This window comes from Trichosurus vulpecula, chromosome 9, assembly GCF_011100635.1.
Source record: "Trichosurus vulpecula isolate mTriVul1 chromosome 9, mTriVul1.pri, whole genome shotgun sequence".
Classification (NCBI taxonomy): Eukaryota; Metazoa; Chordata; class Mammalia; order Diprotodontia; family Phalangeridae; genus Trichosurus; species Trichosurus vulpecula.
In genome coordinates this window covers 111349270-111374626 of record NC_050581.1, presented here as the reverse complement: position 1 = coordinate 111374626, position 25357 = coordinate 111349270, and the positions used below count along the sequence as shown (strand labels likewise).

Genomic DNA, 25357 nt, shown 5'->3' with positions numbered 1-25357 from the left:
ATAGAACAGTAACAAATCATATACTTCTCGCATCTGTTACACATGGGTAAGAGATGCATTCTTAACCAAACAAGTGATAGAGGCAATTACAAAAGATAAAATAAATAAATTTGATTATATGAAACCGAAAAACTTCTGCACAAACAAATTTATGCACCTAGGTTAAGAAGGAAAGTTGTGAAATGGGAAAAAAAACCTTCCTATCAAATCTCATTGATGTAGGTATGGTATCCAAGCTATATAAACAACTAACAGATATATCAAGATGATCATTGAATCCTTGGGAGTCGATGTGAATATCAAGAGAATAGACAGGGAGAAGAGAAGACCTAGGACACAATCCTGGGGTATACTTACATAGGGGCCAGGATATGTATGATGAACCTACAAGGGAGAGGAAGAAAAATAATATGTCAGGTGAGAAGAGAACCAGATAGTAGTATCACAAAACACCAGGGAGGATAGAATATCCTAAAGAGGGGGGAGTCAACAGTGTCAAATGCTGCAAAATATTCAAGAAAAATAAAGCCTAAGAAAAAGCCATTGGATTTATCAATAAATTGATCTTTGGCAATCTTGAAGAGGGTTCTGCATTCGAGTGGTAACAGGGAAATAAGATTAGAAGAGATTAAGAAGTGGAGGTGGGGGTGGAGCCAAGATGGAGGCTGGAAAGCAGGGACTTGCTCGAGGTCCCTGCCAACTCCCTCCAAAAACCTATAAAAAATGGCTCTAAACCAATTCTAGAACTGCAGAACCCACAAAATAGCAGAGGGAAGCAGGGCTCCAGCCCAGGACAGCCTGGATGGTCGCTGGGTGAGGTATATCACGCACGGAGCTGGGAGCGGAGCAGAGCCCAGCGTGGGCCCCGCGGACCAACCAGACCAGGAGCCAGGCGGAAAAGGCCCTAGAACCCTGAATCAGTGAGCTGCAGCAGTTACCAGACTTCTCAACCCACAAACACCAAAGACAACAAAGAAGGTTAGTGGGAAAAGCTGCTGGGGACAGGGTGATAGAGTTCAGGGTTCAGCCATCGCCCCTGGGGCAGCGGAGGTGCGGCAGCTACAGAACTACAACTGTAGTTGCTTCTGGCTCCAGGCCCACGTGGTGGGAGGAATTAAGTGGCGGATCAGAGCAGGAGTCAGAGCCTACTGAAGATCTGAGTCCAGTCTGGGTTGGGGGTTCTTGGGGAAGGAGGAGTCTTGGTGTGGCAGAGCTGGCTGTAATAGCTCTGAAATCAACAGCGCATCCCCTCAAGCTTGGAACAATGTACTCTTTACAAGCAGTCATACCCTGCTGAAAAACTCAAGGGTCAAGTAAGTTGGCTGGGAACATGGCCAGGCAGCGAAAACACACTCAGACTTTGGAATCTTTCTTTGGTGACAAAGAAGACCAAAACATACAGCCAGAAGAAGTCCACAAAGTCAAAGAGCCTACAACAAAAGCCTCCAAGAAAAACATGAACTGGTCTCAGGCCATGGAAGAGCTCAAAAAGGATTTTGAAAAGCAAGTTAGATAAGTAGAGGAAAAATTGGAAAGAGAAATGAGAGTGATGCAAGAAAACCATAAAAGCAACTCAATGACTTGCTAAAGGAGACCCAAAAAATACTGAAAAATATACTGAAGAAAACACCTTAAAAACTAGACTAACTCAAATGGCAAAAGAGCTCCAAAAAGCCAATGAGGAGAAGAATGCCTTGAAAGGCAGAATTAGCCAAATGGAAAAGGAGGGCCAAAAGACCACTAAAGAAAATACTACCTTAAAAATTAGATTGGAGCAAGTGGAAGCTAGTGACTTGATGAGAAATCAAGATATTATCAAACAGAACCAAAGGAATGAAAAAGTGGAAGACAATGTGAAATATCTCATTGGAAAAACCACTGACCTGGAGAATAGATCCAGGAGAGAGAATTTAAAAATTATTGGACTACCTGAAAGTCATGATCAAAAAAAGAGCCTAGATATAATCTTTCAAGAAATCATCAAGGAGAACTGCCCTGATATTCTAGAGCCAGAGGGCAAAATAGAAATTGAAAGAATCCACAGATCGCCTCCTCAAATAGATCCCAAAAAGAAATCTCCTGGGAATATTGTCGCCAAATTCCAGAGCTCCCAGATCAAGGAGAAAATACTGCAAGCAGCCAGAAAGAAACAATTTGAGTATTGTGGAAACACAATGAGAATAACCTAAGATCCAGCAGCTTCTACATTAAGAGATCGAAGGGCTTAGAACACGATATTCCGGAGGTCAATGGAGCTAGGATTAAAACCAAGAATCACCTACCTAGCAAAACTGAGTATCATGCTCCAAGGCAAAAAATGGATTTTCAATAAAATAGAGGACTTTCAAGCTTTCTCAGTGAAAAGACCAGAGCTGAATAGAAAATTTGACTTTCAAACACAAGAATCAAGAGAAGCATGAAAAGCTAATGAAGAAAAAGAACAAGAAAAAGAAATTGCAAGGGACTTACTGAAGTTGAATCGTTTTGTTTACATTCTTACATGGAAAGATGTGTATGATTCATGAGACCTCACTATTAGGGTAGCTGAAAGGAATATGCATATATATATATATGTGTGTGTATGTATATATATATATATATATATATATGCATGTATGTGTGTGTGTATGTATGTATATATATATAGAGAGAGAGAGAGGGCATAGGGTGAGTTGAAGATGAAGGGATGATTTCTAAAAGAAATAAAATCAAATTAAGGGATGAGAGAGGAATATATTAAGAGAGGAAGAAAGGGAGAGATAGAATGGGGTAAATTATCTCGCATAAAAGTGGCAAGAAAAAGCAGTTCTGTAGGAAGAGAAGAGAAGGCAGGTGAGGGGGAATGAGTGAATCTTGCTCTCATCAGATTTGACCTGAGGAGGGAATACCATACACACTCAATTGGATATCTTACCCCACAGGAAAGAAGGAGGAAGAAGATAAAAAAAGGGGGATGATAGAAAGGAGAGCAGATGGGGGAGGAGGTAATCAAAAACAAACACTTTCAAAAAGGGACAGGGTCAAGGGAGAAAATTCAATAAAGGTGGATAGGTTAGGAAGAAGCAAAATATAGTGAGTCTTTCACAACATGAGTATTGTGGAAGGGTTTTACATAATGATACACATGTGGCCTATGTTGAATTGCTTGACTTCTTAGGGAGGGTGGGTGGGAAGGGAAGAGGGGAGAGAAATTGGAACTCAAAGTTTTAAAAACAGATGTTCAAAAACAGCAAAAAAATAGTTTTTGCATGCAACTAGAAAATAAGATACACAGGCAATGGGGCATAGAAATTTATCTTGCTCTACAAGAAAGGAAGGGAAAAGGGGATAGGAGGGGAGTGGGGTGACAGAAGGGACGGCTGACTGGGGAACAGGGCAACCAGAATATATGCCATCTTGGAGTGGGGGGGAGGGGAGAAATGGGGAGAAAATTTGTAATTCAAACTCTTGTGAAAATCAATCCTGAAAACTAGATATATTAAATAAATTAAATAAAATTTAAAAAAAGAAGTGGAGGTGATCTTGAGAGAGAACTAATGAACTCTGAGTGGAAATTGAAGTATACTTTTTCACTTTATTTTTCTTGCTTTTTGTGACATGGCTAATATGGAATATATTTTGCATGATTTCACATGTATAATGGGCATCATATTGCTTGCTTTCTAAATGGTTGGAGGAGGAGTGGAAGGGGGAGAGAATTTGGAACTGAAAGTTTTTTCAAATGTTAAAAATAAATAATAATATTTTTAAAAGGAAGTTGAGGTGAGAAAGTAAAACTAACAGGTTTAGACAGTTTTTTTTCCCCTAGGTGTTCAGCTGTGAAGAGAGAGATAGAATGAAAGCTTGAAGGGGTGGTAAGCCTAAGTAAAAATTTTCACAAGGATGGGGGAGTTCTCTGAACTAAATCCTGTTTTTTAAACAGTTTCATCAGATAGTAGGCCAGTTATTCATTGGTACAGTACTTGTGGTCCTCTTGCTTAAAGATTCACAAACGACTGATTTCTCGTGCCCTAAATCATCTTGGGGCGGGCAGGTTGCCTACTTATGATTAGAAACAAAGGTAACATAGAACAAGACCATTACTAATTTTGACTTATTGACATTAGGGAAAAGCTGTTTTCTGCCCCTTTTGTAAACCACAGTTGAAGTTTCCCATCTAGGTAAGTGCCATACTTGTTAACACTTAAGAACTTGGAGTGCTGAGACCACTAAGGGGCCATCTTGGGGCCATCTAGATGAACCAGGACTAGGGTTAGCCTAACAGCGTGGAATTAATTTTTCAAGAAAAATCTGTTCTGTTGACAAAACATAATATATAAAGAAGCAAACTAAGGAAGCAAAAGGCTTGTCCTCAAAAACTAGAGCAAAGAAAGAGAAGAGTGGAAGATGATGAGAAAGTGATTTGAAGTGTGGATCCAAGCTTGTTGGACGTCAAGGCTTGCTATCTATCTGCTATGCCAGACTTCCTCTAGTCTTGCACCTAGGAAGTACTTAACATACATTTGTTGAACTGAATCCAGTCTCATTTCCCTATTGGACTATAAACTCCTTGAGGACAAGGGCTATGTGTATTTTCATCTTGGTATAACCAGTGGTGAACATAAGGTCCTAAATATCATAGATGCTTACTAAATATTGAATTGGATGTGATGGAGGGAGGGGAAGAGAGAGGCTTTCTGAGCTAGATTTGAGTAATCCTGGATCTCGTGCAAAGTAATTGGGCAATTTGAAAGGAAACCCATCCAGGATATAACCTGACTCCAGGACTCTGTAAGACAGAGAAGAAAGGGGAAATCATTTATTTCTTTACATTTCTTCACATCCCTTCACCAGCTTAGACCCTCTGCCCTCCTCCTCATTCTCTTGATCGTATTTCCCCTCTTCCCCCAATGCCTCCTTCCTACTAGCTTCAGGGCTCCATGAAGCAACTGAAGGAGAAATACCTCCTTCCCTTGGAGGGAACCCCAGACTCTTAGGACAAGTGTTGATGGATGACAAAAGAAAGGGGAAACCACAGACCTCAGAAAGCTGTTGGTGCCCAATTGCTTTAGGTGCTTGTCACCCATGTAAGGCCAGGAAGGAGGCAGCGAATAAAGGATGGCTCCTTCCGGATCATAGCATTGAGAACCAAGAGGATAAGGATGGAGAGGGGCTGCATCATGTGGCTGCCACCATTACTTCTACTGTTGTTTGGCCTGATGACTCCATTTGTCTCTGCTCAGACCCTGAGCTACCGGAATTTGGTGAACCGATTCATCACCAACTACAACAAGAAGTCGCTCTCAGACAACCTCTTCCGACTGCTTGTTCTGAATCTTCAACCTGGGGCAGTGAGTATGGGGAAAGGACTCCAGCCTGCCAAGGGGTCCCAATATTAACCTTGCACTCCAAAGAATCTAAGCTCCTAACTGGGAGAGAATTGGGGAGTCAGGAGATCTGGGTAAGAGTTCCAGGTCTGGCACTGGTTTATGGGATCCTAAGCAAATTTGTTTCCTTCTCTGGGACTTAGTTTCTCATCTTTAAAAATGGATAAGCATTCTTGAACAGCTCAACTAACATCATCTTTGTGAGGAAAACACCTTGGGAATGAGAAAGCATTTTAGGGGTGTGAAGTATTTGTCATGTTCAGTAGGTTCATTCTTGCTTCCATGCTTCTCTCAAGTTATTCCCTTACCAGAATGATTTACCAACCCCTGCCCATCCAACTTTACTTACATGTCAGAGTATAACCCAAGTTCTCCCTAGTCACACTAGGTCATAGTGATATCTCTCTCCCTCTCCTGATACCCTACAGCAACAGCTCTCAAACTTTTTGGTCTCAAGATCCGTTTATACTCTTAAAAATTCTTGAGAACCCCTCCAAAGATCTTTTATGTAGGTTATCTGTTGATATTTATCATACTAAAAATCAAAACATTGTAAAATTATTATGAAAATAGTTTTGGCTTCTTGGACCCCTGAAAGAGTCAGATTAGATTATAGCTAATGTGGCTTCCAACTCTAAATACTATGATATGACTGTAGCTTCCTGCTGGCCTTGAAGAAGCTCAAATGAGGTTCTAGTCTGAAAGGCTGTTCTGGTTTCCTCCCCAGAATGCTGATCCTGCTACTCCCCAGCCCCTGAACTTTACTATGATGGAGACTGTCTGCCCCAATACCAAACAACCACGCAATCTGGATGAATGTAAATTTAAGGAGAATGGGGTGAGTGTATCGTGGGCTAGGGAGGAGAACTGTCAGGGAGGTCTCTTTCTGGGGATACTCCCCAGGAAGATGAGCTTTGCTTTCCTACTGCCCCGAGGAAAGTGACTTCCTCAAGATTAGAAGCAGAGAAAAGCACCCCTACTAGGCTGGTTTGGGGTAGGGCTGTGGGACCAGGCTTGAACCACTGTTATCCTTGGCATGTCAGAGGCAGATGTCACAGGCTCCCAGTTCTGAGCCCAGTCCTCCCAATACTTTCACAGCTGGTGAAACAATGCTCTGGAACCATTTCCTTGGATGCTACTCAGCCCTCTATCAATATTTCTTGTGGTGGGGTAAGTGATGTCTCCCCAGTAGAGTCCCGGGGGGAAGAGACCAAACCTCCAGAATAGATCTGTAGCTAGAAGAGTCTGGGATCAACTCTGACCATTCTGCCCTCTTTTGAATCTTGGCCTTCACCTAGCCTCCCTTTCTTCTCCCAGGCTACTGTAGGAGATAAAGCTGCAGAAGTAGGCACATTTCTCTTCCCCATCCACCACACCAACCCCAGTTATAGAGCTAGAGCGGTCTCTGGTCTCAGAGTCCTAAGGAAAGGGGGGGGAAGTAGAGGAAGCAGGGGGACAGGAAGGGCCTAGACCTGTTTTTCCAGAGAATTAATCACAGGATTTAGAACTAAAAGGAACCTTAGAAACCGTCTAGGTCAAACCCTACTTCCCCCTGAATCTCAATTTATAGAGAGGGAACTGAGGCTCAGAGATGCGGGATGACCTTGCCCAAGGTCATACAGCTAGTAAATGGCAGAGCTGAAAGAGGAGTTAGGTATTCTAGGAAAACTTTTTATTTAATGAATGTTTATTTTTAAATGAATAAGGAAGCAGAAACCCCTGAGGCATTATCTTCTTGTGCTAGCTTGGTCCAGCGGAAAGACCACTGGATTTTGGAGTTCCCAAATCTGGGAATTTGGAGTTAAATACTGGGTCTGTCACCTGCTAGACGTGTAATGATCTGAGCCTTAGTCTCCTTCTCTCTAAAATGAGGTTGGATTGGGTGATCCCTGAGGCCTTTCACAACTCTAACTTAAAGGGCAGTCATCCCCAAACCCTTAAGGGCAATGTCTTTAAATCCACCCAGTCATTTAAAGAAAAATTTCTGGTAAGTAAGCAATGATTGCGAAGACATTTTCCCAACAACACCTGCTCAGCTGCTGGACTTAGGGTTAGGCTATTCTTGCCCTGAGGAGCTGCTGGGTATTTCAGATGGGATAAGATTGGAAGCTTACACAGCTGCAAAAGGGGGTAGAATGTGAGATTCTTGGACTGTAATGGGTGAAGGATAGTGGTGATTATTGTTGTAGAGAAATCCCATGATTGTCGCTCTTGGGGGAGGGTGGAATAAAGCATGGACCCCTTGGAGTCAAGTCATGGACTTCTTGGGGTCACATCATACACACTCTTCCCCTGGCCCTCCACTTGGAAGACCATTACAACAGAGGACAGGATTCTCTGTGTGCAGTTTTCTCCTGTCTTTGCAGTCTTATCTCCAGAGGCTATAGCCTAAGGAGTCCTGTTTACCATTTTTTTTTCCTGCAGCCTGAACAGTTAAGGAGTGGTGGTTTTTTGCGTCAAATTTTTCGGAGTTTGGCAAAGCTCATTTATCGAAAATATAGAACCCTGCGGAATGGATATAGGAAACTAAAGGACATTTTTTCTGGAGGAGGTAACAATAAGGAATAGAATCCTAGGGTGAACCTGCACCTTAACTTCTGCTTCTGGCACCAAATCCTGCCTGGTCCCCTTGGATTAATAAACTTTGTGTGAAATGGTCAGTTTCATCATCTCTATCATAGTGTTCTCCCCATCTCCCTTCTTAACTCAATTCAATCCAGGTCAACCATTTCTTAAGTCCTTCCCATGAGCTCAATACTGGCGTTACACGGGAAAAATGACATGGGACCTGCTCTCAAAGAACTGCCATCTAGGAAGGGCCAGGGGCTGGGGAACACACTAATTTTCTTTTTCTTTTTAAAAATTTCTTTATTTATTTTTAGTTTTCAACATTCACTTTTATAAGATTTTGAGATCTAAATTATCCCCTCCCTCTCTCCCCCATCCCTAAGAGAGCATGCAATCATATTAAATATATTTCCACTTTGGTCATGTTGTGAAGAAAGAATCAGAATAAAAGGGGAAAACCACAAGAAAGAAAAAAAAGAGAAAATAATAATATGCTCTGATCTTCATTCAGACTCCATAATTCTTTCTCTGGATGTGGGTAGCATTTTCCATCATGAATCTTTTGGAATTGACTTAGATCATTGCATTGCTGGGAAGAGCTAAGTCTATCAAGATTGGTCATCGCACAATGTTGCTGTTACTGTGTACAATATTCTGGTTCTACTCACTTCACTCAGCATCAGTTCATGTAAGTCTTTCCAGGTTTTTCTGAAATCCACCTGCTCATCATTTCTGATGGAACAATAGTATTCCATTACATTCATATGCCACAATTTGTTCAGCCATTCCCCGATTGATGGGCATCACCTCACTGTCCAATTCTTTGCCACCACAAAAATTGCTGCTATAAATATTTTTGTACATGTGGATCCTTTTCCCTTTTTTATGATCTCTTGGGGATATAGACCTGTTGTATTGCTGGATCAAAGAGTATGCACAGTTTTAAAACCCTTTGGACATAGTTCCAAATCGCTTTCCAGAATGGTTTGATCAGTTCACAACTCCATCAACAATGCATTAGTGTAAAATGCACTGATTTTCAAAATGTGTTGAGGACAAGGAGAAAGCTAGACAAAGTGGTCTGGGACATTTGAAGAGGGGGGTCATTACTTTTAACTTAAGAGTTAAGGGGAAGGAACCATGGATCCGAGAAGAAGATATGGAAGAAGATGGCCACCTAACACATGAAAGAATTTTATTAGTGTAAAGACAGGAATTTTTTCCCTCTCCCCAAGAGCTCTAGAGGCAGGAAAAAAGTGGGATAGGGCTGGAGCAGCTCCTCTGGGTGCTGTATCTTCGGCTACCATTAGTTAGCGCATTGGGAGCTTAGGTTACCATCTCCTAGTTCCCATTCAGTTCCTCTAGGGTACCAATGGACTTGCCTGGATCCTACAGCTCTGTGTCTCATCTAAAATTTCCGACTCATTAATGTAGGTATGACTCATTGATGTAGGATGGAAAGTTATGAAGATTATCAACAATAATTCATATGTGTATCAAAATGGCTCATGACCCCACGTCAGTTGAGATTCTCATCTCCTCAACATTGCATGACTCAAAACAATTACATACTCACATCATAGATAATAGTACAAGTCATGAATAGGATCAAAAGTAAAAGATACAACATTAAAACTCCTGATAGACCAAGGCAGCCACTTCTAGTAAGGTCTGAAATCTCAATTTCCCAGAATTCCCCCCTCCTCCTCTATGACATGCCCTCACAGGGGAAGAGGAGGCAATGTCTTCAGAGACCATGGCATAAAAATCCTTCCAAGCATCCCCATCCCCATCAAAATCACAGAGCAGGTGTCTGTACTTACTTCACCCCACCTGACCTCCTGCAGGGATGGCATTTGTTTCCTGGACAATCAGCAGGCAAATGTTCTCATATCCTCATAATTCAGCATGATGAATACTACAGGGACTCTAGTGTCTCTGACATTGTTTAGTGCCACTGGACCCAAGGTCCCAATCAATCACACCTAGGTCCATCTTCACTTTCCTGTAGTCCATCAATCTGAGATGGAGCTCGGCTTTATGAGCCACAGGTATGCATGCTTGGGAACTACTCCCATCCGGGATGAAGCAAGTGTGATAAAAGAGACTTTGTATTTTCCTTTGCATTTTAATTCCATGTTATTAAGGCTATGTAATCACATATTGAGATCTGGAATCTGAGTGCCAAGAGAAGAGATCTGAGAAAGCAAAATATCTCATGGGGTGGGAGCAGTGATCCAAAATACAACTAGTAGGCTTCTTTTAATTTTAAAATTTTGGTTAACATTTCATTTTAGAGACTAGACTTGAATGGAGGAATAAGAGGAAAATAGCATATGAGGAAATAACTGGGTTGGAGCTGGAGAAAGCCTTGTTCCAGTTGTCACCCCTCCAGAAGAAAACTGGTTTGTATACAAATTTAGCAGAGGAACAACTAAAGTGTGCCACTTGGTGGCTAAATTAGATACTGCATTCTGAGCTCAAACCCCACCCCCAGCACCCAAATACTTTTTGTTACCTCAGTGATAGCCGATTCCACACTCAACACTGTGGAAGCAGGACCCTAGATCTGTCTTAATTGTGCTTCTGGAGCAGGAGTTCTTAACCTTTTTATGTCATGGATGCCTTTTCGACCCATTCTCAGAATAATGTATTTAAATGCATAAAGTAAAATACGTAGGATTGCAAAGGAAACCAATTATATTGAAAAAAGCCATATATACATATATATGTATGTATGTGTGATGGGGAGTGTGGGTGTGTCCACAGACCTCCTGTTCTAGTCACTGTAAATTGTCATTGTAAAGACCCATGGAAGGTTGGATATTGCTTACATGAAAAAAACGATGGAGAAGTAGTTCCCCATGAGAAATAATGCTGTCCCTAGGCAGAACAATGGAAAGCTTCTGATCACTTTGTAATATTCTCCTAGAATGTTTCAATCCCATCTCTGTCACGGTGATTTGATAACTTCGGGCTTCTGTCTCCCAGTTTATACCCCATTCATCTTTCAATCTGCCCCATCCTCAATTTATTTGCTTCCTCAAGGGAGTCATGAGACTACACATTGGCCAGCCATCCCCACTTTGGGGGAGAACATGTCATTGACACCTACTTTTATGCCCACATGTGCACAAGTTGTGGAAGGTCCTTAGCCAAACCAGGAAATTGCAGAGTACTCAGCCACATGTTCTCAAGTCACATGTAGGGATTTGTAATTGTCATGTGTGGAGATGTTCATCCTAGGATTTTTTTAACTTACTGAATTTTTGAGCTGGAAGATATTTCCTTTTGGCTGATTTTTTTTCCCCTGAAAATACGTGTTTTCCTTTTGATTTTCCTTTTGGAACTTTTCTCATTTCTTCACTGGAATTGTTTTTTAAAAAAAATGGAGAGAAAAATACATTATATCATATATATGAAATATAATTATTCCTATGTATACTTATATGTATATGAATATTTATATGTATAACATATTATAAACATTATATCACATATAACATTATATATCATATGTGTATACATTGTATACATATACATACATACATATACTGCCTTTGGGATTTTCTTCTCTTATGATCAATCTATTGTGTCCCAAAGAATCCTTAATATATCACGTTGGTGGATGTCATTCATTATTAATGCATTCTATCTGTTGCTTATAGTGGTATTACACTGTTATTAATCACTAACAAGTGGAATTAATAACAATATCATGACATTGATTATAATGAAGCTTAATTGTATTTGGCATTGAATTCATTGGTGCTATTTGCCTTTTCATATACTTGTTGGTGGTTACTTTTCAATATCGTTGTTTTGTTTTGTTTTTCTTTTTGGAGGGGGGAAGGCAGGGTAATTGGGGTTAAGTGACTTGCCCAAGGTCACACAGCTAGTAAATGGGTCAAATTTGAACTCAGGTCCTCCTGACTCCAGCGCCAGTGCTCTATTCACTGTGCAGCCTAGCTGCCCCTCAATATCATTGTTAACATGATATTATGTTTTATTTTCATTTGCTGCTTTCATTATTAGGTGTCACCCCACATTTGTCTGCTTGCTGTTTGTATTACTGACTTGCAGAGTCTGATTTTAATTAGAATTTTAACAAAATAGGGGCCAAGATGTTAAAGAATGTGGCTCTAGAATCATGATGAGGGCTTCTTTGAGTAGATCTAGACAGCAGAAATAAGACCATAAAAACATTAAAGGAAGCTATAATAGATTTGGGGGAATGTGAAATATTCACCAAAAAGTTAAATTTGGGAGATCTCATCCAGACAGTTTTTTGTAAACTGTCAGAAACAGTTGATCATCCAAAAATTCTTGACATGGTAACTATAGGAGATGGTATTTGGCAGTTGATCTCTAAGCCTCGATCTAAAGAGGAAGGCTTGCTTAGAGAGTTTGAGATCACAATCATCAGAGAAAGTTTGCCTGTGGATGAGCCAGAATGTTTGATAAAGGCATTATATCTATGGATGGTGCAAGGGATCTGGATATTCTGGGCCACGAGGGAGCCACAGGCCCAAGTTAGATAGTTTCTAAAGAAAGGACCTGTACCCTTGGGAAAGAACCATTTGAAGCTTGGATTAATCATGTAACAGAATTACCACAGCATTGGCAAGCACTGGAGATGGAAAAAAATGGTAAGCATTAGATGGCCAAATGTTACATTTGTGCAGAGCTTTAAGACTATGAACCCTGAATGTACAGGAGTCATATGAAGTTTCTCAATACCATTCAGCACAAATGGCAAATGCTTTTTGACTCTGTGGTATGTGTATAAGCATGGAGTTGAAACTTTCCTACCCCATTTTAGTTCTGATATCTTAACGAGGTGAGGATATGTTTCAATCAATCAATCAATTGAAACATCTTAGACTAAATGTGAAAAGTCGCTGAAGGTCATTGAATGAAATGACATGATGCCAAACAGGAAAGCTATTTCAAAAGGCTGGGAATCTTAATGATGCCTCCAAGGATCATCTATAAATTATTTAGTTGAAAAAGGGAGGCTTTTCCAGAAATGTGGAGCATGTGGGTTTTCAGCACATACCTGGTGGGGAAGGCCAGGCTGAGGCTTCAGCCTTAGGGAGGTCTCCCCCCACTCACAACATGCGCCGCCCCCCCCCCCAATCTTTGGCTATAAAAAGACCTCCCAACTTCAAAGGACCCAGAGGATGCTGGACTTTCTCCCTTTGCATTGTTGTCCTAAATGGCGTCCCTGGATTAGCTGCTGGTAGAGACTGCATTATTGGGAACCAAGAACTCCTGGCTCTGCAAAAAGACTAAGGGGAACTTCTAGAATCTAGAACAACTCCGTGAGTTGGAGTAAAAAACTTCCAGCAGCCAAGAAATTTGAGTTACCTCTTTGCCTAATAATAAAAACAATAGTTGACACTTACAAAGTGCTTACTATGTGCCAGGTGCTGTGCAAAGAATGTTTGATCCTCACAACAACCCTGTCAAGTAGGTGCTGTTATTATCCCCATTATACAGATGGGGAAACTGAGGCAAGCCAGTTCAGTGACTTGCCCAGGGTCACACAGCTAATAAGTGTCTGAGGCCAGATTTGACTCCAGTCTTCCCGGCTCCCAGCCCAGTGCTTTTCCGCTGGACTTTGTGACAGAGAGTCAGATCCTCGATTCACTTGAGAAATAAATGCAGACTTGGTATGGCAGAAGGTACTGTCCATTATCCTACCTTTGGGAAATGGGTATGGGGGCAGGGATAGAAGTTACCCTGGGCACTGAGAACATTAAGCCCGACTGTATTATTATTACTTGATACAACAAGCATTTTGGAGACAAAGATGAGATATTTATTAAAACTGGACAACCCAAGGCACTGTAGTGCCTCTTTCAAGGGCTAGTGGTAAACAGTTGAATACGGTCTCCATCCTGGGACCCGAGCACTGTGCTTAAAGTATATGCTTTGGAAAGTTTTGAAGAATTTCATGTCAGACTGTTTCTTGAGATTGTTACAAAAAAAGAAAACCATCTTTCTGATTCAAAGCAAACAAAATAAGAACCCAGAACAGGGCTGTGCTATGATTCTAAAGATGTGTATAGTCCAACACATACCATAAGAAGACTCTTTGTTGCCCCGGCTTCACCTAGATATTTGATGGACTTATGAGAGCACCGAATGTTTATTTGCACCAACATTTTTAGTCATTATTCAGTGGTTTAATTTCACAATCACTAACCTAATGAAGGCATTGCTGCTTATATCACACAGTGTTCTCCCAACAGTGTGAACACTACCTAAGGACTTGGGAGGTAGTGACCACTCCATCTTTGAATTCGTGGTAGAAAAGAGGAAAGACACCTGGAGTCTGACATAAACCTTAGATTTAAGGAGAATGGATTTCAAAAGGTTTAAAGATAGGATGCCTTAGCTTCAAATTCTGCAGGTTCCCTTCTGGTTCTAAAACCATAATCCCACAACTTGATAGCTAACTTAAAATATATGAAAGGCTGTCATGTGATATACTCTTAAAATTTAAGTTCTGGAAATGCAAATAAAAGCTATTCAAATGGAGAAGAAATAGGGGAAGTGATTAAAAAGAACAATGTAAACTTGGAACTCAGCAACCAATTTAGATTTTAAAATTTGCCTACCCTTGGCCAAGGGTAGGTAATAGGATGATAACAACACCATGATCAGACACTCCCAAGAGAAAAAAAAATATCATATCCACTCATAGTATGACTCTGTAAGAACAAGTTCAGATACACTAAAAGTCAGAATGAGCTGAGGCTAGTGATGAAATATTAAGGGGAAAAAAGGGATTTCTTTTGTTGTTGTTATATTGAAAAAAAGAGGAAGGTCAAAAAAGGGGTAGGACCCATTCCTAGGGTGCACATGACAATGATAATGATGGGTTAAGAAAGGAAGCAGAGTTACTTATTTAATTTTGCTTCTGTTTTCCCTTCCAAGAATGATACTTTGAATGGAAAGGACAGAATGGAATTGTCTGATAGGATTTGAGTCACCAAATAAGAAAAAATAAGACAGCACCTAACTGGCCTTATAACTTCAAGTCACCAAGCCTAGCCAATTTACTTCTGAGAAGAGTTGGGTGTGATGGCTAAGCCACCATCGGTGATCTTTGATAAAAATGGTGGAGAGTAAGAGTGCTGCTGTAGGAACCAGATGGTGCAAATAGTCTGATTTTAAAAAAAGAAAAGGAAAGAGTGGTATTTGCAAAATGTAGGTCGATGAGCTTGATAAACCATTCTAATTTCCCTTTCTACTTAACCACATTTGACATTAATGGCTCCAGGCAAGGCCCTAGCCGGTGAAATTGCATCAGACTCTCAGAATCAGAAGTGCTTACTTAGTCCATCCCCTTTTCCACTGCATGAAATAACTTTATAATACATCTAACTACCTAGCAGTGAGTCCTTTGCCTAGACCCTAGACTATCTTGGATTATTTTTTTTTTAATCTTGTCTGTCCCATCTCTTCACCCAAAGTGTGAGCTCTTTGAGAAAATCAATTTTGTCTTACGTCTTATTTCATGCCTTATAGTATTTAGCACAGGACACTGCACATAGTATGTACTTTAAAAGAAAAGCAAAAGGCTCAAAATATAAAACAACCGATGCTGGATGCTGATGAATTGAATTGTATGGCCACACTTCCTCATCTCTACCTAGACCTTAACTCTTGCTTTCTTTTGGAAGCCTTCCCTAATCAACCCCCCCCGAAAAACTGCGATTTTTGCCTTTCCTATATCTATAAGCTCTTAATGAACAGCGTTCATCATATTTTCTGTATTCTCATCATTCTTAAGGTGCACTGAGGGGGTTTGGATGTTTCTGCTTCGTTTTGTTTTGGTGGAGCTTGGGGATGTGGGTGGACAATGCTATATATACTCCATCAAAACAGGGGCTCCCTGAGATCAGAGATTGGGTTTACCCCATCACAAAAGGGGTTCCTTTGAGGATGCAGGTCATGTCTCATTAGACTGAAGATTCCCCAAAGATGGAGGTCCCTTCTACTCCATCAGACCAGGTTCAAACTTATTTTGCTACTCCTTTGCAGTTGAGGGCTCCACTCATAGGAATAGGGGTACTCAGTTCCTGTTTACTGATTTTTGTAGGGCTATACCCATATGCTTCTCTGCTACTTTGAATGTACAAATCATGGGATGAACTAGGGCCTATTAGGCACACCGAGGGCTTACAGTGGGAAATACATCAAATTATATAGATTAGTAGCACATGTTAATTTGCTGTCAACTGAATGTTTGCAGGAAAGGAGAGTTACTAAATTGAGGTGTCTGGGGCTTTGTTGCACAAGTTTGGGGTACAGGAAGAGGCAATTACCATCCCCATACTTCACTTTGTGATTTTCTACCAGCCAGTGACACAAGTCCCTGACCCTCCAATCTCCCCAGAGTCTTCCTTCCCCAAACCTGGTGGGACATGGGTTGGACACTTCTCCTGTCATCTCTATAACCTTCTTCCCCACCAATGAATTTACTCCAGGTGAAAGAATTTGAATTTATGACTGTATAGGGAAGATCAATCTCAAGGACCCATTGGGAAAACTTGAATAAACTCTAGCTGGAACAAAGGAGATGAGAATAAGAAAGAAAGGATCACTACACATAAGTTCAATGAGTGAGACAAGAGGTCCAAGAACTTGCTGACAACAGAGAGATGTCAACACTCAAAGCTGGGTGTGTAGTTTAGTGGGCAGATACAAAAGGAACTCAGTAATGTCACTGAAGGAAGTGGGCTGGTGACTGGACAAAAGGATGAGGTCTGGTGCTCGTGTGCTTGTGAGTGGTATTTAATGTTCCATAGGTGCCTGCTTAGGCTAACAGAATTGAGTGGGGCTAGGAGTCTATGATGGGTTATTCTCTCCATGTGCTGTATATACCAAGTATCAAATAACACACCAACTGATTTTTATCATAAATCAATGAAATTACTCTGTAGCTCAAGCAAAGATATATCTTCTTCTTCCTCCTCCTCCTTCTCTCTCTGTCTCTGTCTCTCTGTCTGTCTCTGTCTCTCTGTCTGTCTCTCTCTCTCTGTCTCTCTCTCACACACACACATATGCACACACACACAGGCATGCACATGTATACATATATGTAAAGACAGACAACACTCTAGAACTGAATTTTTACAAATCTACTTGTGATATGGGCTCCATGCCTAGGCCAAGAGAGCCCTGGAATAACAGTGGAAAGAGATGAGGCCCATAGGACTCAACAACTTGGCCAAAGGAGGACAAAACCATCACGGCTACGACGAAAGTCCGGTATAGGCTGATCGGATTTGGTCTCCACGGAGACATGGCGTCGGCGCCCACGCTGGTTCAGCTGGATGCAGTCTGAAACCCGTACTTGTAGGTCCCGCCCCACTCTGTTGCAAAAGAAACAGCAGGGCCTGGAATTCTAGAAAAACCTTGGTTGCTTCTCCCAGTCTTATGGGCTAGATTCAAGGTGGCTACATCACCCCATCATTCTAGCTCCTGAGAAAGCGTCCTCCCCTAGAGCTCCTATGACATCTGGACCCTTCCTATACTTCTCCCAAACTTGCCTCCCTAGTGTCATAGAAAGTCTTGGTGGTGTTGAGAGAGGGGTCCTGGTCCCTTGCTTGGTACTACCTCCTGCTTCTGGTAAAGGACTCTGTTGGGAGTCCACATTATCATCTTACACTTCCCCCTGCCCAGGCAGAGTCTATCCTTGTTTTGACCACATCATCCCAGAGGTGACTGTCCCATGCCCACATCTTACCCCTGGAAGTGTCCAGCCAGCGTGCCTACCAGCTCCCCAATGCGATTATCCATTTTAGGCTGAGTTCGGTGGAGACATACCACCAAGTCATCCTGGCCCTTGGCATGTAGCACCACCAGCTGGTCCTGACCACTTGTCACACTCAACCCAGTCACCTGGATAGAAGAGAGGTACAAGGGAAAGGGTGATCAGCTACTCTGAGACACTTATGGCCCCCAAATGCCCATCTTTTGTGACTTTGAGCCAACTGTGAAGCCCCATAATTCACAGGGTTTTGTTGCCCCATGCCTGACTTGCCCCATTCTGTGTCTTACAATTCCTTCTCATGTTATAGTCCTCATGAACAGGAATCCCTTGACCTATCCTTGAGGCCCTTAAACATCTGTATCCACATCTCTTCTTCTTAGTCCATCCATCCCCAAGATGGAGGCCTTCAAGGCCCTGCACACTCTGGCTCTAACCTACTTTGCCAGTCTCATCTCATACTTCTCCCCTTCATAGACTATACATGCTTCATGACTGGGCCCATTCCCCATTAACATGACTTTGTTCATGCTTTCCCGCATGCCCAGAATATTTTTCTCCCCAAATCTATCTCTGTCTGTTGGATTCCCTCCCTACCATCAGGGCCACCTCAGCTGTAGCACTTCCAAGAAGCCTTTTGTGAACCCTCAAAGTGAAAAGGAGTGCTTTCTCCTTAAATTCCCCTCACCCTTTGCTTAGTCCTCTCCTTTGTCCTCATCTCACTCTCCTGAATGACAGACATTTGTGGGCCTCCCTTTCTCTCATTAGACTCTGAGCTCTTTGTGAGCCTGGATCTTCTTTATTCTTGTGTGCTCAGTGCTTAATAAATGTTTGTAACATTGTTATAAACACATGTTAATAATGCTTACATTATAGATGTTAATAATTCCATGTGTAAGACATGGTACCTTCAACATAGCAGGTGTCTGTTGAATTGAACTCAACTGAATACTGACTTATATCCTTCTTTGTTCCTTCAAGTGTCCATTGTAAAAAAAAAACAAAAACAAAACAAAACCTTCAATGGCTCCCAATCACCTCTGGCATAAAATACAAATTCTTCAGTTTGGCATTTAAGATCTTGTATGTTATGGCTCCAAACTACCTCCAGCTTCATTCCACAATACTACCCTCTATCTTCTATGTTTCAGTTGAATTAGATAAATTGCCATTCTCCAAACTTGTCTAATGTCCCTCAAATCTGTGTAGTATTCAGAAACCATATCCCAAGCCTGGAATTTGCTTCCTCTTCATCTCTCACCATTCAGAATTCTTCCCCACCTTTAGGAAGCAACTCAGATGCCACCCTCCTCTATGAAGCTTTCCCAGGTTTCCCCTGGCACAGGTGAAAGTGATCTCTCACTCCTCTTTCTAGAGCACTTAGGACCTCTCCTTTGCCTCGATACCATTGTCTACCTTGGATTATACTTATCTGTGTATATGCTATATTCCCTACCTCCCTCTCCCTCAACTCCCAGTAGACTATAAACCACCTGAGAACAGGGAATGTTTCTTTGTTCATCTTCAGTTCCCTGGCACCAAGCACATGTACTTAATAAGTGTTAGCTGCATTGAGCTGAATTGAATTCAACCTCTCCTCTGTTTCCCTCCCCTCCCTTTTCCTCTGTTTCCCTTCCCCTTCCCTTTTTCTTTTCCTTTCCCTTTCCCTTCCTCTTCCCTTTTTCCTTCTCCTTCCTCTTCCCCTTTCCCTTTCCTCTGCCTTCTCCTCTTCCTTCCCTTTCCCTTAATATGCTTAATGAATCAGGTGCTTGGGATGAGGGTTCAGTGTATACTTGTTGATGGACCAACTGTTCCCATCCAATGCCCTGAGCATCCCACCACCACCACCTCCCACCACCTGCCACCTTCCCTCCTGGTGCCCTTGCTCACATGGCTGAGGGGAACTGCCCGCATTACACGGTATTGTTTGTTCGGTTCCAGTTTGTAAAGGTGCTTGTCAGTGAGCAACAGTGCCCGGTCTCTGCTCTTGTTGAATCGGTTTACCTGGGGTGGGGGGAGAATCAGGTTAACATTATTCAGGACACCCTTCTAGGGGCACCTTCAGCATCCTTCCTCCCTTTTGCCCACTCTACAGTCTCCACCAAGTAAGAAATTACTTTTACATAACACTTTAAAATTTAGAGAGGCCACATGGCATTTTGGATGGAGAGGTGTCCTCAGAGCCAGGAAGACCTGGCTTGGAGTCCTGCCTCTGACATATACTGGACATAAGACTCTGCTAATACAATTATAGATTGTTGCTTGTATTAATAACTGAAGGAAATGCTAAATTTTACTTAGAGGTTTTCACTCAGTGAAAACGAAGATAGAATTTTTTTCCCCACCAAGGTCACAGATATCCTCTCTCTCTGTGGACCCCAGGTTAAGGACCCCTGCTCTACAACATCCCTTACAAGTGGTCATCTGGCCTTTGCCAGAAGATCTTTACCACTACCTCCTGAGATAGCCTATAGACCATACTTAGGGGCAACCCTAATCATTAGGAAATTTCTCCTTGCATCAAGCCTAAATCCGCCTTTTGGTAACTTCCATTATATTCCTGTTTCTGAACAAGCCAGAGGTCTTGTCTCTCTGCTTATCTTTCTATGATCTTTCAAGATATTAAAGGAAGATCTCAAGTGCCTTTAGGATCATGCTCTCAAGTCATCTTTTCAACTAAAAACTTCCAGCTCCTTTAATCAGGCCTCATATAGCACAGTCTAGTCATCCTGGTCACTTTCTTCTGGTGGCTGTCCAGATTATCAGTGTCCTTCCTAAAATACAAAGCCTAGCCCTGAAGACAATCCTCCACATGTGGTCTGACCAGGCAAGGTCCAGTGGGACTAGCATATCCTTTGCTAGGGGTGCTGTGTGGTGCTGCAGAGATGGCCAGCCTTGAAGAGCCAGGAATCACCGACCTCAAGTTCCACTTCTGACACATACTGGCTGTGTGACCTAGATTCAAACCCAGCCTTTCCGAAATATGGACCCATAGGCTTACCCTCCACAGGTTGGTCCTTACCTTTCGGACGTGACTGGAAAAGAGCACATTTCCAAAGCCGTCCTTTTCCTTCAGGTTCTTCAGCTGTTGAGCAAAGGGGGCTGCTGCTGTGGGGTTGTCAATAGTCTGGAGGGGCCAATGAACAGATGGGTACAGTTGGAAAGGTAAATAGGCAGACCCAGAGCACTGATAATGGTGGAATGCTAAGACCAGGGGGAACCCCAAATGCTGGGGAGATGTCAATTTGGGATGAAGAAAAGGAGGCCTGGTGGACAGTAGTGGAAAGAATCTAGGACTAATAGATGGCCTCAGCTCAAATCCCAGCTCTGCTGCTTTCTAGAGACATGACCCTGGGGTGAATGATTTATTGTTTCTGATCCTCAGTTCTCTTGTCTGTAAAATGGGTACAAAATACTTGCTCAACTCATCTCTGCTAGCTTGTTGTATGACAAATGCTATAGGGATGTCATTATGAATAATCTCATATCCCATATTCTAAAAACCAGAGGTCTCCCTTCATTAACTTGTCCTTCCATTCTACTGTGAGAACTCAGGCTCCTAACAGAGACCATAAAGCCCAGCTCACGAATGATATCCTCAATGGAGAGGCTGCCCTGGCCCACCTTCATTTTCTCTTTCTCTAAATTGCTCTAGAACTTAAGAGGCTGTACCTTACAAATCAGGACTTAAGTGTTCTATGACTGGTTCACATACATCATATTTCTCCAGTGAGATTTTAAATAGCCCTTAGGATGAGCACAAATCATAGATGTCTATATCCACCACGGTGCCCAGCATATCAGTATGAGTGCCATGAATGCCAGGAGACTTGACATGCTGACTGACTGCAAGATTCCCAAATACCTTCTGAATACTCAAAGAAAGACTCCTTTATGATCTGTGCTTATATCCCCCTGCACACAGCACAGGGCCTGGCACAGAGCAGGCATCTAATTAATGCTTATTGATTGACATTCTGTGTAGTTTTAATGGTGAGTGAAGTTCTGCCGGGTCTCAAATCTCACTGGTAATTCAGGTATTTTTGGTTAAAGGATACATGGAATTATTATGATTAATTAATAACAGTAATAATAACTATAAGCATAGCTCAGATCTCTCTCTATAGCTCTTTAAAGTATACAAAGCATTTAATAGTAACTCGATGTTGTCTTTAGGGTAAGGGTTATTCTATTCATTTTATAGATGAGGAAACTGAGGCCCAGTAAATTAAGTGACCTGTCTAGCTCAAGCTCATCTGTCAGTCCCTGCCCCCCAACGAGGGGAAGGACTCTGTTTTCTACAACACTCTTTCTCCTATACTCCTAGGTATGTGACCATAGACAAATCACTTGGGTTCCCCAGGACCGTTTCTTCACCTGTATAATGGGGATAATGGGGACAAAAGAAAGCAAGCTATTATTGTGACTATCAGGGAGGGCTCAGTCTCCCAGAGAAGACATGAAGTAAATCTGGAAATAGAAACCGAAAACATTGGGAAGTGGCCCTGAAAGGCAGAGTAGTTACAGTGATGTGAGTGCAGAATGCGTAGTTCAGAGACCCATATTTGAATTCTGGCTCTGATTTCTTAGCTATGTGAGACCCCGGGTTAATCATTTCAGTGTTCTGATCTTTAGTTTCTTATCTGTAAAATGTGGGTGCTAACTCTTGTACTACCTCTAACTCACAGGGTTGTTGGAAGAAAAAAATGACTCGTAAAACTTAAAACATTTTAGAAATAGGAGTTATTACTGTATCTGAAGACTGGCTCCTTAATGAGACAGTGGAGGAAGCTGTTGGGGGTGGGAGTTTGGGGCCAGTCCACCCCATGAAGACAGCTATTGAGAGGGCAATCTCAGGTTTGTTTGTCCCCAGCTGGCACTCAGTGCTCTTGTCAGAGCTTAGACCCTGGGCTGGAGAACTTTGGTCAGGTATGTGGGCTATCATACTCATGTAGGTAAATGGGATGAGCAAGCAGGGCCAGACAGATGAGCTCAAGGGTAGGACTGGGGATCACAGGGTAAAGAATGAATAGAAAGAATACGGGCATGAACAGCTGGAGTTAGAGGAGTGCGGGGCAGGTGAGACAGATTGAAGTTAAGGAGAGGACAAAGGGGCTCCTCCATTAATGCCTCCCCTGGCACCTTCAGCGTCCACAAGAGAGGAGCTCAGAATGCAGAAGGGCCTCAATTAGAGAAGAGTCCCTTTCAGGATTCACAGATTCATCCCCAGGGCCTGCCATGTGCCAGACTCACCGAAGAGAGGTAGTCCCGTGACCATGCTCGTCGACATCCCCAGTCCTGGCGCAACCCCTGGAGCACTCCCATGGCTGCCACCTTGGCCTTGATCTGAGCCATGTCCGAAGGGGGGATGTTCTTCACCAGCTGTCGGGCACGCCACCTGACCAGGAAAGAGATGGGGCCTTCTGTGGAGCTGGAGGGGAAAAGGACTAGGAAGGGAAGAGGGAAGGAATGGGAGGGAAAGAAAAAATAGAGAAGGGGAACTGGTTGGAGAGAAGGGAGAGACACGAGCGGAAGAAAAAAAGGGGAGAACCCTAGAGGAGAAAGAAGGGTACCTTCGGAAGAGCCCCTGGCAGGTGTCTTGGAAAGGTTGGAGCACAGCAGGTGGGGTGGGCCAGACTAGGTCACGCCCATACAAGGGGGGGTGGCGGGCAGCCTGGAAGCGGTTCTGTAGCTCAGTTAGGTAGGTTCGAACTTTGTGCCTTCGGAAGCAGCCCATAATGGTATAGACGGCCCTTAGGCGCTGGCACCGACGCCTTGCCAGCGTCCCCCGCCAGGCCTGGAAAGAGGGGGCAGTCTCAGTACTCCAGATTGCCTGCTCAATCCCCAGGTTCTGTCCCACGGATCCTCCTAATTCTTTTCCCCTTCCTTGGGGAAATAGCATCTCCCCAAATCAAGCCCTTCCAATTCCCCTCCAGCCTTCTGAACCTACCCTACGGACCCTCTGACCCCGTCCTGTTCCTGTAGAACCTCCACAAAACATATTGTTCCCAGATATTACCCACTGGACCCTCCTTCATCTCATTAGTACCTTCCCAAACCATGCCCTATTTCCTGCACCCCAGACTCTGTGGATCCTCCTTATTCTCTGTCCTGCTCCTGACCTAGTAATACCCCCCCAAACATCCCCCCTGCCCTTCTCCCCTTTGTATTAGGCCCCCCACCCCAGTACCTTCTGCAGTAGCAGTACTATGATAGGGATAAGCCGGGCCCGGCTCTGTTCCAGAGTGACCAGGGTGCGGGGTGAGCGGATGAAGAGCTTGTTATGTCCAAAGGCCACATCCCCCTGGAGGCCGTGCTGCTCCAGCAGGGCCCCCACAGCTGCCTTGTCCGAGTCCAGCAGGTGGTTGGGCCATGTGTATTCACAGGTCATCTTGTACCTGGGACAGCAAGAAGGATGGGAAAGAGCTCATCTCTGGGCCAGGGGCTACTCAGGTCCGGACCTCTAAGTGGAGGAAGCGAAAAGGCCCTTGGCTCCATATCTCCTTCCTAATGCCTGTCGTGGTCCCTGAAATCCCACTATTAAAATTTTGTTCCTTTGGGTTCATAATTCCTTGTCTTCATTTGAAAATGGGAACATACCATAATGGGTTAACCATTCCACCTCATACCTCTCGGTATGAATTACAAAGCATTAGAAGTAAATAAGGTCTTGCCATCTTCCCATTTCATAGATGAGACTAAAGCCCAGAGAGATGAAATGATTTTTTTCTAAGGATATTTAAGTGCTGGGATTTGAACCCAGGTGATCTGACTCTAAATTCAATCATCATTCCTTTAGCCCACCCTGCTCCACTAACCCCACAAATAGCCATGGGTCTGCCTAATCTACTATTGACATACCTGTTCCTGAGTCACAGGCTCGATCTTTGCCCCAGGAGACAGATGGAGGGAATGCAACCCCAGGGCCCAGGGGCCCCCCAAAAAACATCACAGGAGGAGGCTACAGCTGCCTCCTTCCCATGGGGCTGAAATACTTAGATGGAGTTGGAGGTTGGGGGTGGGAGAAAATAGATATATGGCAAAAGCTAGAATACTGTGTGTATGTGTGGGTGGGGGGCAGGGGAGAGTCACCTGAGCAAGAATCGAGGATAGGGTTGGCGGGATGCAAAGCCAGCCCTTCGGACCCTCACATTCTCCAGCAGCCCCAGGTACTCCACCTGGTGGCGGCAGCGCTCCTCATCCAGCCGGCCAGGGGACTTTTCTTCATTGGGTTTTATGCAGCGAACGTAGTAGGGTTCCTGAAGAGATCACCTGATTAGGAGCTGGAAGGGACCTTAAGGTTCAACTAACTCATTTTACAAGTGGAGGAACTGGGACCCAGGTCGGTGAAGCTGATAGGCCAGGATCACGCACTCCTGGAAGGCAGGGGGCCAGGTTTTCTCTTATGTCCCTTACGGTAGAGCTGCGCACAGGGCTGGGCACATAGGAAGACTCATTATGAACATAACTGGGTAGCTGATCAGAGGGTCTCCGACTGTTGACCTCATTCAAGAGCCTTATCCTGCTGGACCAATTCTATTCCTTAACTCCTCTGGATTGTTGCTCATGTCTTCTCTATGTCTATCCCTGAAATCCCACCTCAAATGGCTTCTTCCAGGAATTCCTTCAGGACTCC

At 43.1% G+C, this 25357-nt stretch overlaps 2 protein-coding genes across 2 annotated transcripts in view; one reads left to right on the top strand and one right to left on the bottom strand.

The window, feature by feature from the left end:
- The first annotated feature begins 5141 nt into the window (after positions 1-5141).
- On the top strand, positions 5142-7934 carry LOC118832199 (protegrin-3-like). The gene is made up of 4 exons (XM_036739600.1): positions 5142-5330; positions 6094-6204; positions 6465-6536; positions 7791-7934. Exons 1-4 carry the CDS (start codon positions 5142-5144, stop codon positions 7932-7934), a joined length of 516 nt encoding a protein of 171 aa, XP_036595495.1.
- A 9074-nt stretch (positions 7935-17008) lies between these two features.
- The window catches only part of MYO1G (myosin IG), a 33501-nt gene continuing 25152 nt past the window's right edge, over positions 17009-25357 (bottom strand). Inside the window, exons 15-22 of the mRNA XM_036737415.1 lie at positions 24814-24980; positions 23912-24119; positions 23295-23518; positions 22975-23119; positions 20744-20848; positions 19612-19725; positions 17698-17852; positions 17009-17323 (exon numbers count right to left, since the gene is read on the bottom strand). Coding sequence (XP_036593310.1) covers positions 17167-17323; positions 17698-17852; positions 19612-19725; positions 20744-20848; positions 22975-23119; positions 23295-23518; positions 23912-24119; positions 24814-24980 — 1275 coding nt within the window. The 3' untranslated portion in view covers positions 17009-17166. The remainder of the gene's footprint in view (positions 17324-17697; positions 17853-19611; positions 19726-20743; positions 20849-22974; positions 23120-23294; positions 23519-23911; positions 24120-24813; positions 24981-25357) is intronic.

Excerpts from the sequence above, each read along its gene's own strand:
- LOC118832199 (XM_036739600.1), top strand. The coding sequence starts at position 5,142 with ATGGAGAGGGGCTGCATCATGTGGCTGCCACCATTACTTCTACTGTTG. Across the intron at positions 5,331-6,093 it reads TGAATCTTCAACCTGGGGCA|AATGCTGATCCTGCTACTCC; the intron begins GTGAGTATGGGG and ends TTTCCTCCCCAG. Across the intron at positions 6,205-6,464 it reads GTAAATTTAAGGAGAATGGG|CTGGTGAAACAATGCTCTGG; the intron begins GTGAGTGTATCG and ends ATACTTTCACAG.